General features: G+C 32.8%; 1 protein-coding gene across 1 annotated transcript in view; it reads left to right on the top strand.

The window, feature by feature from the left end:
- LOC103606225 (low-density lipoprotein receptor-related protein 1B-like) overlaps window positions 1–21,006 on the top strand; it is a gene marked incomplete at both ends in the record, with an annotated part of 97,508 nt that overhangs the window by 41,363 nt on the left and 35,139 nt on the right. The window contains 4 exons of the mRNA XM_008590816.1: window positions 775–958; window positions 3,554–3,639; window positions 9,873–9,995; window positions 11,743–11,924. Coding sequence (XP_008589038.1) covers window positions 775–958; window positions 3,554–3,639; window positions 9,873–9,995; window positions 11,743–11,924 — 575 coding nt within the window. The remainder of the gene's footprint in view (window positions 1–774; window positions 959–3,553; window positions 3,640–9,872; window positions 9,996–11,742; window positions 11,925–21,006) is intronic.

The following is a 21,006-nucleotide window of genomic DNA, read 5'->3' on the forward strand; positions in this document are numbered from 1 at the left end:
CTTCCAGTTAGTAAATATCACATATCATCATCAGAAGGACATGTAGAACATGATAGAGATGCTGAAGGAAAGATTTAATGACACAAATTGATTTAAATATTGTGAGAAAAAAAAAACTGAGTTTTTTTATTACTATTTTTTATTACTATTTCTCCAGACAACATCAGCATGTCTGAGAATGGAATCAGACTCAGTCAATAAATATTAATTAAGACTTACTATGTGTTAAAAATTGCTGTAAGTCCCAGCTCTCCTACTGGCTTTATCTAGGCAACTTCGTCTTTGGCTTTCAGATTTCTCATCAAATAACTAAGGATAATAACATCTACCTTATAGATTTCTATAGAGCTCTGATAAGATAACACATATGACAATGTTAGAAGTCTTCAAAGCTTCAAATAAGATTATTTCTTTTGATTTTTAAAGTCTTCTAAAAAGACATAATGGAACAGAAAAGGAGCAAAAGAAGTTGATTTGTTTCTGTTTTTTTTTCTTTTCCATTCTCTAACCACATGGCTTTAGTGATGTCAATTAACTTTTGCAATCTTGCCAGCCTCAGAAGATCAAATGAAGGTATTTGGGAGAATGCTTTTTTAACTTAACCTTTACATAATGTATGTAATTCTTATTAAAGGTTAATTGCTGGGAGACAAGGAGACTTGCCATTATCTATGCTTAAGTACTTTTTTTGCCTGAGTCATGCTAAAGAGGTACCTACTAGTAAAAGACAGTAATGATGGTATGAATTGATTATGCTCATATTTCTTTCTTCAGTGCAAATGCTGGCCCGGATTCCAACTGAAGGATGATGGTAAAACATGTGTAGACATTGATGAATGCTCTTCAGGCTTTCCTTGTAGCCAGCACTGCATCAATACATATGGGACCTACAAGTGTCTCTGTACAGATGGGTATGAAATACAACCTCATAACCCAAATGGCTGCAAATCACTCTCAGGTATCGAATTGAACTTACCCACTGATTCAACCTCAGTTACACATATGAATTCTGAATTTATAGCCAATTTTATTGAATTCACTCCTCCTTGCTGTTTCTGAGAAATCAAAATTCTTCCCTACTTTCCTAATCTGTCACTCTGATTGTGTACACTGTGCAATACTGCTTTGTTTGCAATAACATTGCATTATGGTCTTGTGAATTATTAAGTGTTTTCTAAATTGTGAGAATGCTCACAAGTGAAATGAGCTATCTCTAGCACTGCTTCCCGCTGGATCACATGAACTTGGGATCAATTGCAGCCAAGACTATTAAAGAGCCCGATGTGACAGTATTGTAACATTTTTACTTCTCCCCTGCAACACACAATCTCATACACATGCAAAGGAGAACAGGTTAGTAAGAAGAAGAAAGAGGAGAAGAAGAAATATAAATCAGCTATATAAGACTATTTGAATTCTTCCAGTGATTCAGCAAATATTATTAAACCTCTGTTTATTCCAAGAGTATGTTTGACTCTGTCAATTAGAAATTTAATAAAGCATGGCCCATAACTTTAAAAAAGTATTGTGATCCATTAGGGGAGAAATCACACACATTGAAATAATTCACAGCAGTATGTGATAATGACTGTTATAATGGGCAAAAATGGTACAGAAGGGAATCTCAATCCCCCTTAATTTGTTTTTAAGTATAATGAATCAAATACTATTGCCAGTTTCTCATACAGATATATGTTAGTGACAACATTTAAACATTAGATGTTTCCTCATCTACTTAAATTAAATATATATCAGGGATAAAAATTTTTAAATGAGTTTTATAACTAGTCGAAACTTTGCATTTTATGGAGAAAAGGAATAACTGCTCTCAGCTTTTCATTTCATTATCACTTATTCTTGGAATAGTCTTTCCTGAATCAATTTGAAGATTGTTTAGAGTCCATTGTTTTATGTACCAACCTACTTGCTTTTAGCCAGCTCACTTCTTGGTACATCATGTATTTAGTGACATGAGAAAAGAAGAGATAAAATCTCAGAAACAGTCAATATTTTTATACTAAACTTTTCATAAGGAATTGTGTAGAAGACATGAATGCTAATGGTTACAATTTGTGTCTTGTTGTATTACATATCCATGCCATAGTTGTTTCCCATTAGCAATAATAATTAGAAACTAATAACAATTTTGAATACAAAATGTGTTCCAGAACCTTAACTCTTTTGCTAAAGAGACACTAGATTTTTAAAAATTCCAATATATTTAAGTTGTAAAGAACAGAATAGCCTAAGAATTGCAGTGGAACATGACAGATTAATTTAGAACTATATTGACAGAGATAGCAAATCACCTTTAACTTGAGAGCCAACTCTCTGTTGAGAAGGATTCTGAGCTATTTGGCCTCAACAGGAAGATTGGAATGATTGACTGGGAGTGCTGTCATGGATAAAGGAAGGAAGTATATAATATGAGTGACACGGCATGTGCAACATAATATAATATATAATGTATTATGTATTAACTGTGAAACTAAAAGACAACATGAAAAAGTAAATTTCAAACATAAATTTTATGGACAATAACTCTGTAACAATAAATGATTTACAATAAAATCTGTGTTAAATTATATAAAGCGACTACCCTAATAAATGATTTTTTTCTAATTTCTGTTGACATTAAATTTGTCATTTGGCAAATAAGTACATGAGTGCATCTTAAAAACAAAGATAAAGTTTGAACAAATTTTTTACTGAATTTATCTAGGATTATATAATTGTGAATGTGGTCAAACTGACTTTATTCAAATATATATTCAAAAAAACATACTGTACAAAACTTTCTGAATTACTTTCTTTTAAGAATTAATTTTGTTTCCAAAAGAATTCTAAAGCGAAAACCACACTAAAGTTTGGGAGGATCTTCATATATATTGAGCATGGTCAGATCTTTATCATATTTTTCCTAGATTCTAAAACAAATGAGATACCAAAACACATTGGACAGGTTTATAAGAAAGAAACAGAGACTATCAAAGGATTAAAAAATAAGACTCATGAGTAAATGTAAAATTAATAAACAAAGATTTTAGAACCTGGAGTTCAGAAATTATTTAAGAGGAGCTCTCAGTCAGATGAAAAGAGTATATGTATGCAATAATACTCCTGACTTTCATCCATGTCATTTTGGGAGCATAGGATGGTTATGAAGAAAGAGTTTCCTGATTTTATGAATGTTTTAGCTTTTCTGTAGGTTTCTAAGATAGGTGTAGATAATTGTTTTCTAAAATTAATTTAAAAATCAGATTGCAAAAAACAGCTATTTTTCACTAGTTACAAATAAATTATTTGAATGTCAAAGAATATTAACGGTAAAAGAGGGGTGCACTCAGAATTATCTAGATGTTTGTAGTGCCTGAGCATGTACTGCCTTTCATGTTGCTATCAACTCAGTTGCTCAGTATGAATTTTTCAACCATTAACCTACCAGAGCAGTACTGCATTTGAATTTACATTGCTGCTAAAGTAAACTCTAACTAATAAGAGTAGAAAACCATAAATATCAAAAGTCTAATATGTTCTTTGTTTTGGTGTTTAGATGAAGAACCTTTTCTAATTCTTGCGGATCATCATGAGATAAGGAGAATTAGCACTGATGGCTCTAACTACACGCTTTTAAAACAGGTATGACATTCCCAGGATGATTCCATGGCTTTTAATATGGGTACTCCAAGTATGTGTTAGAGCTGTAGAAATACCTAACAATTAGAATTTATGATGTACTTGTTTATATATACCTGCATGTATGTATATAAGACTACCATAAACTTTGTTTGTTTATGATGAGCAGGTGATACTTCCAACTTGCCATAACACACTATATCAAAGAAGGTAAAGATGGCAGAGTATAATTAGTGCAGAGGAAACCCATCTCAAGAACAGCTACATTAGAGAAAGCATAAACTTCTCTTTTAAGTTATTTTGTGGATTATCTAAATTCCCCCCCCCCCAAACACTTTTAAAAATAAAAGTATCTTTTCTGGAACTTTAAGTTCCTGTTCACAGAACCAGGAAATAAAACAGGATTGATGATACGTAGCCTTCAACGTTTATAATTAGCAAAGGAGTGAAAGTGTGATCGTGGGGGCCGGCCCGGTGGCGCACTGGATAAGTGCGCCGCTTGGGAAGCGCGGCGGTGCTCCCGCCCGAGGGTTAGGATCCCACATACAGACCGGTTCCCGCTCACTGGCTGAGCGAGGCACGGGAGCAACACCGAGGGTTGCAATCCCGTTGCCGGTCCCCGGTCCGGTACGGGGGCAACACTGAGGGTTGCGATCCGTTGCCGGACACGGAAAAAGACAAAAAAAAAAAAAGATTTTTCTATTTCTGTAAAAACATTTAGTGGATCAGCGGTCTTTATTTTTAAGATCCTGCTATATTTTAGAAACCCATATGAACTATGTGAAGACTATTATTTGAACAGTACCTAAAATTTTTGAAGTCAATATTTTTCTATTTCAAAAAAAAGAAAGATATTTAAAACAAAATCTCCAAAATGAAAATACACACGACCTTGTTCTATTTTTTTTAATAAAATAAAATAAAACACCTGTTTTATGAAAAACAAAAACATGGGATGAGGTAACAGGATGTCAGTCTTATCTTCTTCATCCCTTTACCCCACCCGCTTCACAAGAATCTCCTCTGCTGATTTGTTTTGGTGTTCAAATGCTATTCTAAGAGTTTATTTAGTCTGTTATTTGAGATAAAAAAGTTATGATTTCCATTTTACAATAGGGTAGAGAACTGTGAATTGCTCACCTCAGTTTTTTTTTCCCTCCCCATCAGCAGTGGAAATAGCACAAAATCAAATCATTAAAACTAAACCGATTGCTACATGAAACACTGAAATCACATAAGAATATATGTAGTTAGTTACAGCATATTTTTGGTTGTCAGGAGAAATATCTTCCTTGGTATGATTTAGCTTTTATCTGTTCTGCTACACATTTCTCTTTGCTCCAAACTGTATAATGATGACATGGATATGTAGCACTGTCTACAACAAGTGTGCCAAAATGAAGGCTATTTCTGTTTTTGTAATATGTTAATGCTAGCATTAGGTATAAATGAAGAACACTATTCATACGGTGATTTTCCTGCAACATGAAGCAGACTTACTTAATTAAAAGTATTTTTGCTGCTCACTGATGGATTTGTTCACTGCTATTATGAGAGTTTCATTCGTTTTGTTTAAGGATTTAGTCTTATTTTAAGTGCAAATATCCACTAGCCAATGTGGTATTGACTCCTCCTGACAGAGTTGGCTTTTCCAGCTTTCCTCTAGGTCACAAGTTGAAAATGAAAATTTCACATGAAAACCCAGATTTCTGGCTACTCATGAAAAAAATAGGAAAGTGTAGCAAGCCAGGTTCATATTCCTGAATGGTCACAAGCCAAGCTGTGCAGCAGCTGCCACTTTGACATTGAGCCCGTGTGCTGCAGTCTACTGGAATCCTCAGACTTTCCATGGGCTTATGACGTGTGTTCTTGCCTTATTCCTGAATGCCTGTGAGATTTAGACTCTTTCTCTTGAGTCTGGAGTATGCTACCAACATCCACTCTATCATACTGCTTCTCTTTTTAATTGGAGATCCTTTAGAGATTGGGTAAAATAAAATATTTTTATGTTGTTTATAAAAGTGAAACAGAAATCTATTTAAAATATAAGGATTGGAAAACTTTCTCTTTAAGAAACAAACACTATAACAGAAATCCTTGGAGAGAAAGTTTAAGTATACATACTGCTTCAATATGGAAAAAAATTATGTTGCCCAAATAGTTTTCTACATAATCTAGCTTAATTTAATGCTATTTTTCTACACAGTCTACTTTTAAACGTACCAAAATTAGAAAATACTGAAAATTATCTCTCTCTCTCTCTCTTTTTGAGTATGTCTTTACACCCTCTCTAAGCTTTTCTGTAGCTTCGAAGTGAGGTGTGCCAGACACTGATTTCCTGGCATGGTCTCTGGAAAGGGACATGTTTATTTTCTCTTTACTAGGTTTATTGTTTATTTATTTGTCTTGCTTTTAGCATTCTAGCCTTTTAGACTATGCTATCTTAGTTTAAAGGGAGAAAGTTCTTTCTTTAAAATACTTTACTTTTAAGCTCAGCTGAACCACAAGTTTAACTAATAAAGCAACAATATTTATTGTCTTCTTGAAATAACTGTAACAGAACTTCAGTGATGTCTCCTTGTTTCATTTTCCAATTCTGTAGCTCAAAAAATTTCTTCTGGTATCCCTTTTTTTTTTTTTGTCTTTCATGGGTAATATGTTGCTAGAGATTGTTCCTAATGGAGAAAAATGATTTTTTCCTCTATGCATTATTTAAGTCTATTTAATATAATGGTACGACTTTAATGCACACTTTAATATGGCTCTGTTCTCCTAGTGGTATCATTTTAGACTATTGCTAATCATTAGTATCCAAGTGGAGATGAGTTTCAGATACTTTACTTAGTGCAGTGTATATGGGAATTAAAAGGTTGTGAGAGGGACGAGAAAGCTCGTGAAGACTCTGAACACCGCTGTCTTTGCAAGGTGTTTGTCAATGGTGACCACTGATGAGAAAATAGAGACCCAAAGAACTAAAGACAAGGCTTATATCTAGTTTTGTCTGTGGCTGCCTGAAATATATCATTTCTGTCATGGAACATATTTTTAACCACAATCTCATCATAGCATTATAGAAATTTTCAAGGAATTTTTGGCAGTAGATACCATTTTTTCCCCCTCAGAGATTCTGGCTATCTATGCAACATGAAGTCAAACACAGAAGTAATTATCTCTCCACATCTTCTCTCGGCCAAAATAAATAAAAGACATCCTGGGCTTTAATTATTTGGAGTCTTTGTGTGTAACTGATTTGGAAGAATGAATAATATCTTGAGTTTTATTATCTTTGTTGGAGTCAGTAACATTTACAGGAAGTTTTGTTGCATAAAATTGTAACAAGTAGTAGAACTGTTTCTGACCCTGTATATTCTACAGCATAGTTGTAGCTAGACCAGCTATAACTTAAATTCATATACCATATTTAGAAACTATAATAACTTGGATTTTAGGATTGAAAATCAAGGAGTTTTCCAATATATTATCCAATTCAATTCTAACAGTGCCTTCATTCCAGTAAAATTGTATAAAGAAACAAAACACAATTTCCTACATTAATCATCTTGAACCAAAGGGTGCAAATCTTCAGCTACAGAAATGAAAGAGGCAAATAGGATTTTGATGAAACCAATTTTCAGTTCTGAAACCACTGGGATGACTCTTGTTTTCAGTCATTATTTTGACCATGCCCCAGGCTGTTTTAATGTTCCTTGCATATGATTCTGCAGAGAGCATTGCACTGTTTTCTGTGGGGATTAAGGGTAAAGTTGTAGAAAAATTACCAGCTGGGCTAGATAGATATGTCGGAATTCAGAGCTTCAATTCTTCTGCATTTACTACTGTAATTTATTGTAGTTGACCTACTAAGTTTCGAATTGGATTTTTATTATCTAAATTGATTATTGAAAAGAAACAAATAGGATAATTCTGCCACGACTGGGGATTGTGGGTAAATCTTTGCTAAAATTAGTGACAAGTTTCTCTCTACCTTTTCCCTGTAAAGCTCTCTAACTTAGCCATCTGAATTGCCAAGTCATCACAGAATCATAACCCATTTACATTATTTCTCTGTAGAGAAAGTATTTGAACAGAAAAGATATTATAGACTACTATTGAAATGAATTTATTAAGCCCTCTACAGAATTTGTCTAGAATTCATTCCATTTATATTTTAGAAACATTGATTTTGCATAGTTAACTTTCTAGGTGTGTATGTTTAACTGCATTTAGTTAAGGAGTTCTTCAGTTTTTAGTATGTCCATGGATATTTAATGAATCTTTTGAATCTGCAGCTGAATATTATTGACCCCCCTTTTATCTTTAGAATTTGTAGTCATTATTCTTTATCAGCAATACTGCCAGTAAGAAACATACTTGCATTTATTCATTTGCACTGTGTCATATATTTACCGCCTTGTGTCTCTTGTTTATGACCAATGGCCTGAAATTTTGTGGGGTTAGGCTATTTCAGATTATCGTCATAATCTAAAGCTGAAGAAAAAGAGATTGCTCATGTTAAGTCAAATAGAAGCCTAAGATTTTATCATATGATTTTAACACCATTACTACTAGAATTTAGTTATGTTGCAAGAAAAAATACAAAAAACAAAAAACAAAAAAAACCCCCAATATTTTCCAGAACTTTCTCTAACTTGCTTCTATACATAGGCCATCCTTAATCTTGGAGATCCTTAGGAAGAAATAAAATCTGAACAGTAATCATTAACCTTGACCCGAATCTTTTTTTTTTTTTCCTTTTTGACTTTTTTACTGACCGGTAACGGGATTGCAACCCTCGGTGTCGCGCCCGTACCGGGGACTGGCAACGGGATCGCAACCCTCCGTGTTGCGCCCGCACCGCGCTCAGCCAGTGAGCGGGAACCGGTCTCCACATGGGATCCAAACCCTCGGCGGGAGCGCCACCACACTCCCAAGCGGCGCACTCTCCAGTGCGCCACCGGGCCGGCCCTGAATCTCATAAAAAGCTATATAAATCTAAGGTAGTGGTGTTATTATTATTTTTAAATTTCTAGTTTTGAGAATAGATTTAGGAACTGAACTCAGGCCAGAGAATTAGTATTCTTCCTATCCCTCATCCCTCAAACCAAGCCAAAGCAGAGAGAGAAACCTATCCCCCATTGGTCTACAATTACTTATAAATGACTCTTTAGAACAACTTGAGTTGTTAAACTTTAGGGTGATTATGGACGTAAGCAAACTCTACATAGATAGAAAGACATGGCAAAGATCTCTTGGGGCTTTGCCAAGTGTCTATAGCATTATTTTTTAACCGACAAGAATTTATATACTAACAAACTATTCAGGCCTTAAAATGAGTTAACACAATGGAAATTATCACCCACATTTTGTTAGTTCACTGAGGTAGTAGATATATGAGCCCTACGATAGGACAGAATTAAACTTACTTTTAAGGAATCATTTTAAGAATTTGGCATACATGAAAATTCCCAGATCCTGGATGTACAATCCTCAAATCAAATTAAATGGTGAAACTGCCAAACCAAAAAGCCATAGCATCCAGAAACCCATCAGTTGAATTTGTGTTCTGTTTTGTTACCTGCTAAAAAATGCATAACCATGCATCTGAAGGGAGGCATTTCCTCAAATTTCTACCATGTGGAATAAAAAGATGTTGATTACCCAGTTCCTCCTTGGATTGCCTGAGAGGCATTTTGAAGCATAAAAAAAGGAAGCTCATTTATTTTGTTGTTGAGACAAGAGCTTTTGGGGAATGTAAAATTTCTTAAACTTTTTTTCTGACTCATCAGATGGCTATCCAGTGTTCATCTTAATTCTTCAGGGATTTTCTACTGTTCCAGTTTAGATGTATTCTCTTTTCTGATCCCTTCACAAGACAGATTATAATGACATCATATTTAATATTAACCAAAAGTGAGAATCTTTATCTCCTTAAAAACAGTTTTTATTTTATTTTTTCATATTACTGGCTATTTATTTAAAGCACTATAAACATTCCAAAATTTTTGTGGCCCATTTGGAAAATATTTTCAAATAAATTATGCATCTTTTCAAGTGTATGGAGTTGGGGAAAATGTAAGCATATAATGCTTTAAAAAAGAAATGGTCACCAATGCTATTTATCATAATACATATGACTATTTAGTTTCAAAGAGAAATAATGATTCCTATGAACTCCTAAAATATTTTAAAATAATTTCTATTGCCTATTATTAAAAACATATTCTTTTTATTTTTAGGGATTAAACAATGTTATTGCTATAGACTTTGATTACAGAGATGAATTCATCTATTGGATTGATTCTAGCCGACCCAATGGTAGCCGCATAAATAGAATGTGTTTAAATGGAAGTGACGTTAAGGTAACTAGAGATTACAATAATGGCATTATTGAATATATTATATTGTTATGATTGAATAGATTAGAAGTTGTTATTTGGTGGCAATGATATTACTTGTAAAATGTATGAAGTTGGTTTCAATTTCACATGTGTATAGTTTAATACTTTATGAAATGTGAGGCTTTTTATTCTTATGTCTTATTATAACACTATTACTTGCAATAAGATAAAAATCAAATTGAGTAAATAAAATTTGGAACCTTATTCACAACCCTAGAAAATGTGGTGGATGCTTTAAGCTTGATTGATTAGTGCCTGATATTCAGTTGTGTTTGTTTAAATAAAAGGGAATGTTGAGTCTGAGAATTTGTAATTGAAAAAATTAAATGTTAGAGTGTAAATTGAACTTATAGCAGTGTTAAAATTAACCAATCACAGATGGAAATAATTGAATACATTTGTGTAAACTCATAAATGTTCTGATTAGGCCGCATCACAATTCTGTCACATGTGCGACACATATCACATTCTAGATATGAGCCACTTGGTACCATTTTTATGTTTCTGAGTTTTAAAATCAAATCATTTGCATTATATATATATGTATAATATATATATATGCAGTAAAATGTATTATAAAGAAGTTCTACATTCAAAGGAATGAAACCCATCAATTTAACTTTTTTGTAGCCACCAAAAATATCATACAGAAATTTTTGGTGGAAACAATCATTTTGGAAATATTAATGAATTCTTAAAGTATGTGTATACAATGCCGAAATGACCAGTAGGTTGTGTTCAGGTAATTCAGGATAACTGTACTTAATAATGGCTCATACAATGAAATAGTATATGATAGTAATAAGCAGATTGATTCTAGCTGACCCAGTGGCCAGATAGAACAAATAAGCAGATAATTTTTTCCATTTACAATTTATTTCTTTGACAATTTATTAAAAAACTGTGAGAAGTTTTGATCAAATTTGATCATATATTTTATTACAAGGCATTTAGAATTTTTGGTTACCTTTATTTTTTTTGAACATGCTTTAATATTTTTAAAGCATATTAAATCTTTACTGTCTTGCCACAACTATTTCATTACTACTTTAAATCATGTCATTGCATAAGGTTACAAAATGCATCTTTCCTCCCTTGGGATGACTATTTTATTTAAATAGTTAGCCATGCCTATTTTCCAAATTTGAAATATAGTCTTGCAATTTAATATAGTCGATTGATATCTTTAATTGTTGCGAGTGTTCATATTGTCAGTTTTCATTGCATCTTTATTTTAATGGCATTACAGTAAAGAATAACTTTAAAATTTCATTAGCATTTTCTTGTCTATAACTGTATAACTACTGGCTTCTATTGTTTCTTTCACATAGTCCTAAAGCACTGAGAACTCAGAAACACCAGTCACATAGATCAAGAATTGTTGGTCATTTTATATGCATCGTATTTGTACATACAAAGCCTATATCCTTATTATATTTAGTATTGACATGAGTTAGAATTGAAAACAACAGTTTTATGAGTCTATTTTTTCTTCCCTTTGGCTATGTTTAAAATACTTAGTGCGTGCATGTTCTCCTTTGGGTTTTCTTTTCTTGTGGTCATTTAAATAGGGCAGTTGGGAGACTGGTGTGTGGTATTGGTATCTCCCGAGAGCCTGTTCTGTATCTCTGTAAAAATCAAGAAGCAATCGCTTAGTTCTTATACTAGGCATTTTCCCTGTTAACTTTTTTAATTCTTATTTCGTTAGGTAGTGCACAACACAGCTGTCCCCAATGCACTTGCTGTGGATTGGATTGGAAAAAACCTCTATTGGTCTGACACAGAAAAAAGGATTATCGAAGTATCCAAACTCAATGGCTTGTACCCTACTATACTCGTTAGCAAAAGGCTGAAGTTTCCCAGGGACTTGTCTTTAGATCCTCAAGCTGGGTTAGTAACAAACATTAAAAATCTTAAAGTAAAGAATAAGAATGTGGAAAATTTAGTTCTGTAGATCATTAACATGAAAATTCAATGTAAAGTGTAAATGTGTAAAAATTCTTACTGAGAATTCAAAAACAGTAATACATCAAAAGAAATGAAATGATTGAATTTTACGGCAACTTTTTTTTTAAGGCTTGAATGCAACTCCTTTTCTAATGAATCAATATACTTATTGTGGAGTAAAACTTTGCTAATTTTAATGCCTTTAAATCTTGGAGGAAAGGCAGACTGAAAACAAACTTTTGGGTTATGTTTTGCAGTGTTTATGATAGTCACAAATATGGATAATGCAATTCCTGCACCACTTTTTATCAGGAGACATAAGCAGTACCATGAGTAATAAATGACAAGGTGTATTATCAAATGCGTTCAAGGGGAAAAGCTAAGCAGGAATATTGGGAAAGGTCCATGTTAGAGCTATGTTTCATTTGCATTTCATTGTGAGAATGGGGAAAAGTCATCGTACAGCTCAAGGACAACAGGCTGGAGATTTCAGTTGGGGGATAAACACATTAAGGTGTCAAAGCTGTCTGGTGTTTGTTAAAGTTCTACAGCTTATGACCATTATTATTCACTTTCAATTACGTTGTTTTGGTAGGTAGAGAATGTATGCCTTTCCTTTTGTCTTTTTGACACTATAATTTAGAGTGATTACATACTCCAAAATTCTCCCTATAAAAGTTAAACCTACCCAAAACACATGTTAAAATAACAAATTTAGAGAAAGTTTAATGTTTTAAAATAGGACACATTTACAGTAGCAAGTATTAGGATAACTGTACAGTTCTAATTTTTCTATCAAAATTAATTTCACATAGTATATTTCACTAAATCACTGCTTTTATCATACCATATGCAACAATTGGATTTTGCCTCTTGCTAATATATTGTATCTGTTTTTTAGTTCCTCATGTTTATAATTGGCAAAGTGATCATGTCAAAGTATGTTTTATAGCTTAATTTTAAACATTAATTTGGGCAAAAGCGGTACCTAATAGAAGACTTGTAGTGTGAATTCATTTTTGTTTCCAAGGTAATGTGAACATTTCAACTTTTCACTATATAATTCTGTGATCATTTTGTTACCTTTTTGAATATTTTCTTTATCACAGCAACAGAAGTTTCAAAAGAGTGTCAATTTTATTTTAACTAAAACAGAGTCACAAGAGAGTCTGTTTCTATGGAAGTTTCAAGAAATAATGGCCAGATTTCCTAAATATATGAATATTTTAATTCCTTTGATATTTTATCAGATAATGTTTTTGAGTGTCTAAACCATCATCTTTTTCTTCAAAATCAGTATTCTGGCTTAGCTTTTCATTTCATACTATTCAAGATGCTTCACTTTCTAATGAAAGAAACATCACCCATTTGATAATAGCAGTGTTAAGGAATTTTCTATTTCTGAAGCAATAATTGTACTATAGCCAGTGAACAGCTGAATCTAGGTTTAGATTTTATTTCTCCTGGGTTACAGTTATTACCCCATAAACTGAAAGCAGCCTTAAGTTGTTATCAACATAAACTCATCCATTGAAAGTGTCAATTAAAACAGTAAAGTACGAGATTATTGTAGATTTTATAAAAGACTCCCTCCCTTGATTTCATTTTTAGATAATATTTGGATTATGATATGGATGTGACATATTATAATGAAAGAAACAGATAAAATTGGATTTTTTTATGAAATAATTAAAGCCACCTACTTTAATAGATAAAATTTAATGGCACCTTTTTGTTCATGCTGTTTTCCTCATTCCCCAAAGCGAGAAAATAGGCAACCTGGATTTTAGCTTTTATGAAATGAGCTTTAAGCTGAAAATGTCATAACTGTATAAAATATTGTACAAGCCTGCTTTAAAAATGACAGCTTTAACTGTAAGATTATTTAACAAAAATACAACTGAACCTTTTTACATCAGATTACCACTGTGATTTGCATATGTTTCAAATATGCCAGTAGTACTGACCCCTGTTTCCTTGAGAAGTATGGTTTCTGTCTTGATATTTAATAAGGGATAAGGCAGGGATTTGTTTAAGGACGAATAAGAATCACTGGCCTGTGTAATACAATGAAACAACTAAACTTTTAGGAAGGATATTGGGGGCCTTTCTATAGTTTAATAATAGTATGCCAATTATCACAATATCACTTTGAATATGACAGTTAGTAGGAATGGTAAAAAAGATACTAGTAGACAGAGCATCCTCCTGGTTATTGCATTTAAATTCAATTGAAATTCTAATTTTTCTCCCAATTTTATGTTAATTATTCTGTCCTCTTGTCTAGATTGGGAATGAGTGTTCTAATTTATCACAAATTTTGGGTAATTGAAATCATATGCATTCAATATTTATAAAGATTATTATTTATGCAGGATTCGTATAAGCATTTTAAAATACAATAGAAAATATAACTAAAGTTAAAATTGTGCTAAACATAATTTTATCTTTTTGGATAATTAAGATGTCAACTCATGTTATCATAACAAAACGTCATTATGATAGATATTCAAGTGAATGTGTGATATGTCTGGTTAACAGAAAATAAATGTATCTACTCATTCATTTATTCCACTCATATTTCTTTAGCATTTTGTGCATATCTGGCACCGTTCTAGGTAGAAATAAGTATAAAATAAAGGCACGGTTCTTTTCTGCAAGTATTTTGCAGTCCAGTAGGTAGGCAGGTGAGTAAATAGTTATGATGCAAAAATAAATGTATCTACTCATTCATTTATTCCACTCATATTTCTTTAGCATTTTGTGCATATCTGGCACCATTCTAGGTAGAAATAAGTATAAAATAAAGGCACAGTTCTTTTCTGCAAGTATTTTGCAGTCCAGTAGGTAGGCAGGTGAGTAAATAGTTATGATGCAATGCAATAACTCATAAAAAAGAGAAAATAGAAAATGTGTCTGTCTCAACTGGGATCAGAGAAAGCTTCCTGGGAAAGAATGATAAAGTAAGAAGTAGCCAGGTGGTGCGGTGCACTTTGGAGCAGGAGATATTTCCAGCAAAAAAGAACGGGCTCTGTGGGAAAGCACTGACACGGAAGAGTATGGCACAGCTGATGCATTGCAAGGAACTCATATGATTGGAACAAATTAAGCATATGTGATGTCCCCAGAATATGGAAAATACAGGAAAAGAGGCAGATACAAGAAAGGGAAATGATCAGCTTGTAGACCTATTGGGATTGGGAGTTGTGACATAATAATAATGATAATGATGATAACTACCATTTATATAGCATTTTGTGAATTAGAAAATTTTTAGTTTTATCACTTTAGATGCATATATTGTTTACCCATAGTCTCTTAGAAAGACAATGATTATTTTTATTACTTTCTTTATAGTATGAATAAAAACATTCAACCTCAAACTGCCAAAATGACTTTCTCAGAATCATTTAGGTGGTGTGATATTAAACTGAGATTTAACCCAGTTTTCAGGCTTCGGCCCCATATTTTTTCTATTACATAACATTAGAATTTCTAGTAACAAAATGATCTTGGTTTGTGAGCATGTTTTACAAGAACTATCCAAACAAAGATAAGAAGGAAAGAACCCCAAATCCTTTACTTTTTTCCATTTTAGCAATTAACCTTTTATAAAAACTTAAAATTAGTATAGGTAATATGAGTTTGTTTTGGAAATAAAGAAAACTGCCTGAATTATTATAAGAATGCCTTATTTTTAAAGCTACATTTTCATTTAGTTTTCTTTTCTAATAGTCTTTTAGCAAATCATAAGAAAATAATAGTAGATGCTATTTTGAATTTGAAATATATGTTAATGGAAATATGTGAAAGTTTATAAACTTAGTATCTGAATCCATTATTGCCAATATGGATAATTATAATGTAAATAAATTTGGAAAAACATATTTTATGCTTCGTAACTTAGCTTATGCTATTCCTTACTCCAAGAATGTCCTTTGGCTTTTTCTCCAGTTCGAATCACTAATTTTTCCAAGAGCAGCAGAAACATCACTTTCTTTGTGAAATATTCCATAATTGTTTCTACACGGTCACATTATGTTCAACACTTAACATTATATGGCTATTTTTAATGTAAATATCACTTCATCTAGAAAATGAGTACATATAACACAAGAGCTGCGTCTTAATCATTGTTTTTTCCTAATACAGAGACGGTTAAATTCACTGTTGAAGAAATTAATAGATTCATAATTGGATATACACAGAGACTGAGGTTATAGCTGCAGGGCCATTGTACGCACACCTATGCACAAACCAATGCATTGGTATGTAAATAACCTGCATGTTTTAAAGAGAAGAGTCATAAAGGAACTTCTGCTGTAAGGGAATGAAAGGCATACTGGGATGAAAATCAGTTTCTGATTTCTGTGGAAAACAGAAAAGTTTCATTAAACTGTACAGTCACATAAGAAAACCTTTTTTCTTACCAATTTTTAAATCTATTCAAATAGCTGATTTCAGTATTCCTACATTTAGGCAAAACTCACTGGGAATGAATATAAATTATTAATTTTATAATTCAAAATCAGAATTAATTACAGATGGAAGAATCTCTTTTACTTTTATTACCTGAATTCAGATAAAAAGTAAAAGCTGTGAGAAGACTTCTACTTAAGTCATTTTAAAGAAGTATAGTGTATTATATTCAAATATTAAAAAAAAAAACCTGAGAATCACAGACGCCTATTGTAGTAACAAGCAGACTTTTTCAAATATGTTTACACAAGGTTATAATTTACCGAATAGGTACTATTTGCGGCTGAGATTTTTCATATGTGATCCTGAGTAAACATGCCATATTATATGGGTACAATTTAGAATTCTTCTTTTGACATTTTCACTGAAGTTTTCATTTTCAGTTTTAATTATTCACAACAAATTTTGCACATAGGTAATTTTTCAGGGGATTGTATTACAGACATTAAAATTACCATTATGTTTAGTGCAAGCTTTTTGGTAAATTTGAAAAAGCTGTAGTAAAGGGGGCATAAGTATGGAAAGGAAGTGATATTTAGCCATCAGAAATTAGGTACCTTTTATTGAGAGACACAGTAAGTTCTGTGCTTATGAAGGCTCATACTTACCCGAGTATAGTTAAGTTATACTTTCCTTCAATGCAATAAAATATTTTCATAATATTCTTCTAGTTGACAAGCATTTAAATAATGCAAATCATGTAATAACATACATAAAATCCAAGCAAATCATTTAATAATATACATACAATACAAATGTAATAGGTAAGCTAGTAGGTGAGTATTACTAAACTAAAAATTATATTAATGGGTCTGGCCAGTTAGCTCAGTTGATTAGAGCATGGTGCTGATAACACAAAAGTCCAGGGTTCAATCCCTGTACTGGCCAACTGACAAAACACACACACACACACACACACACACACACACACACACACGTTCTCCATATCTAGAGCAGATAAAATAATAATAGCTAATATTTGCTAAACACTTGCAACATGCTTGTCAGTGTTCTAAGCTTGTTCCATGTATTGTCTCACTTAATTCTCACAGTGACCCTATGAAAAGAAACTGATATTGCCCCTTTTCAATATATGAGTAAATCCAGGCTGAAGGAAGTGCTAATTAAAGCTCCCAGGTTCATATAGCTAGTAATAGAAAGACCTGGGATTTGAGCCCAAGTTATCTATTTTTACGGTTTGTTTACTTCAGGCCCTACAGAATGCTTATTAAAAAACAAACTAGTCTGCAAATCTACTATAGACCTGAGTCTTTGTTCCAATTGTATCACTGTAACAGAGAAAGCACATAACATTTTATGGTTTCAGTTTATCAGTGAAGGACTTAAGCTACATGATCTTCAATACCTGTTAGAGAATTAAAATCTTCCATTAAGTTATACTTTGTCCTAAAATCTGGAAGATTTATTGTTCTTAAGCAATTTATAAGCTAGTTATGAAGATAAGATTTAGGTTCAAAGNTGAAGTTTTCATTTTCAGTTTTAATTATTCACAACAAATTTTGCACATAGGTAATTTTTCATGGGATTGTATTACAGACATTAAAATTACCATTATGTTTAGTGCAAGCTTATTGGTAAATTTGAAAAAGCTGTAGTAAAGGGGGCATAAGTATGGAAAGGAAGTGATATTTAGCCATCAGAAATTAGGTACCTTTTATTGAGAGACACAGTAAGTCCTGTGCTTATGAAGGCTCAAACTTACCCGAGTATAGTTAAGTTATACTTTCTTTCAATGCAATAAAATATTCTCATAATATTCTTCTAGTTGACAAGCATTTAAATATGCAAATCATGTAATAACATACATAAAATCCAAGCAAATCGTTTAATAATATACATACAATACAAATGTAATAGGTAAGCTAGTAGGTGAGTATTACTAAACTAAAAATTATATTAATGGGTCTATCCAGTTAGCTCAGTTGATTAGAGCATGGTGCTGATAACACAAAAGTCCAGGGTTCAATCCCTGTACTGGCCAACTGCCAAAACACACACACACACACACACACACGTTCTCCATATCTAGAGCAGATAAAATAATAATAGCTAATATTTGCTAAACACTTGCAACATGCTTGTCAGTGTTCTAAGCTTGTTCCATGTATTGCCTCACTTAATTCTCACAGTGACCCTATGAAAAGAAACTGATATTGCCCCTTTTCAATGTATGAGTAAATCTAGGCTGAAGGAAGTGCTAATTAAAGCTCCCAGGTTCATATAGCTAGTAATAGAAAGACCTGGGATTTGAGCCCAAGTTATCTATTTTTACAGTTTGTTTACTTCAGGCCCTACAAAATGCTTATTAAAAAACAAGCTAGTCTACAAATCTACTATAGACCTGAGTCTTTGTTCCAGTTGTATCACTATAACAGAGAAAGCACATAACATTTTATGGTTTCAGTTTATCAGTGAAGGACTTAAGCTACATGATTTTCAATACCTGTTAGAGAATTAAAATCTTCCATTAAGTTATACTTTGTCCTAAAATCTGAAAGATTTATTGTTCTTAAGCAATTTATAAGCTAGTTATGAAGATAAGATTTAGGTTCAAAGAACTGTTACTGAGCAAAAGATTTCTTTCATGCCTTCCTCCATCTAGGTAAAATTGCCTCTTTTGTAACTGCAAAGTAAAATAGTTTTATCCCAGTGTGCTTCAAATTTTTTCATTTGTTGTCTACAAACCTCTACTGAATTCACTGAGAGATCTTTGAAGGCAAAAGTCATATCTGTTTACCTCTGTGTCCCCAGTACTTAAAGATATCTGCTATATAATATGGACTCAGTGAATCACTGTTTCAAAATATGGTTCTCTATCTGCTTAACAGTGATTTGGGGAGAAATTGGTTAATGGATACAAAGCATGAGTATGTTTTATAACTATGAAGATACCAACTATCCTCGTTTGATCATCACATTATTGTACACAAATACCGATAGTCAGCTCTGTACTCCACAGATATTTATAATCAATTATGTTTCTTTAAAAAGAAGATTGACTTTGGGGCTTATCAGAGATGCTTCATTGCTATTGACTTATCGAATAAAGTTCTCTGATTACGAGGCCCTAGAACCTACATCTTTAACTGTTTTGTGAGTTCCTATGTGCATGATAATATGTTACTCAGTTGCACATCTAATAAAGAAAAGAAATTCTGTAGACCAGGCAGGGCTAAAAAGCACAGTTTCCCAAAGTGTGTTTCCTGGCACAGAAAGGGGCCAACTGTCTAGGAAAATAGATGTTGCCACCCAAAACTATATGATGAAAAGTGATACTACAGTTCCTCTTAGAGAATCACAATATCATTCAGGATATTAAAGGCTCTGAGTAGTCCTACAATAAAAAAGGATGATGCTTACTTTGTTTACCAAAACATTTCTCAAAAAATATTTGATCTTGCAACCTAACTAGCACTTATCTGAATGAAAATACCTTTAGAATTGAAGAAGCATGAGCAAGGCAAATGATAAGATAAAAGCACAGAAATGAAAATGTGAGACTGTGATTAAAAAGTCTGATTAGAGCTGAATTTCATACATTTCAATAGTAGGGAGTGTATTAGTCCATTTTTGTGTTGCTTTAACAGAATACCTAAGATCTAGGTAATTTATAAAGGGAAAAAGGTTTATCTGGCTCATGATTCTGGATTCTGGGGCAGGTGCATCTGGCATGGGCCTCAGGGTGCCTCTCCTGATGGTGGAAAGCAACAGCCGGTGGGTACAGTATCACCTGGTGAGTGGAAGCCAGAAAGAGAGGAATGGGAGGCTCTGGGCTCCTTTTAAGAACCAGATCTCTCGGGAACTAATCCATTTCTAGGAGAGCTTACTCACTGCCCCTCCTCCTCCCACCACAGAGGGCATTAATCTATTCATGAGGGATCCTCCCCAATGACCCAAACTCCTCCCAACACTGCCACGTTGTGGAGCAGATTCCTACATGAGCTTTGGAGAGACAAACATATCCAAACTAGATCAGGGAGTAATTTGGAGAAATATATTTGTGCCCAATAAGAGGATTTCTGACCTGGAACTCTTACCAGATTTACAGAGAGTGATGTAATGCATGTTGGACTCCATGAAATACACTTTTCTCTCTTTTTCTGATAGCTTGGTTTACAATGATAATAAGACTAGGTAGATGGAAAAGTTCAGAATACAGATGAAATTTTATAATTGCAATTATATGGAAGTTAGACCACTTGAAATTCATATTTTACTTATTGACTTCAAAAACATTGCTATTCACATCTAATAATTTGCAATTTTTTTGTTAATAGCATTTAATGGAGAAAACTTTTTTTCACTTTGGTGATATTTTAATTGCAAATGCAAGCACATGTAGAGTAAATACCTAAATAGAACTAAAAGATTGTCGAAATCAATTTGGCTATGTCTTTTTAATGTTACAAAAATCATTAAAATACTGCTTTAATATTTTTATTTGCTTATGGACAATTCTTAAAGATAACATGGCATACAAAAGCACAATTAAATTTGATCAAATTTAATACGTGTGCAAGAAGCT

This window comes from Galeopterus variegatus, unplaced genomic scaffold (genome assembly GCF_000696425.1).
Source record: "Galeopterus variegatus unplaced genomic scaffold, G_variegatus-3.0.2 Scaffold6389, whole genome shotgun sequence".
In the NCBI taxonomy this organism is placed as follows: Eukaryota; Metazoa; Chordata; class Mammalia; order Dermoptera; family Cynocephalidae; genus Galeopterus; species Galeopterus variegatus.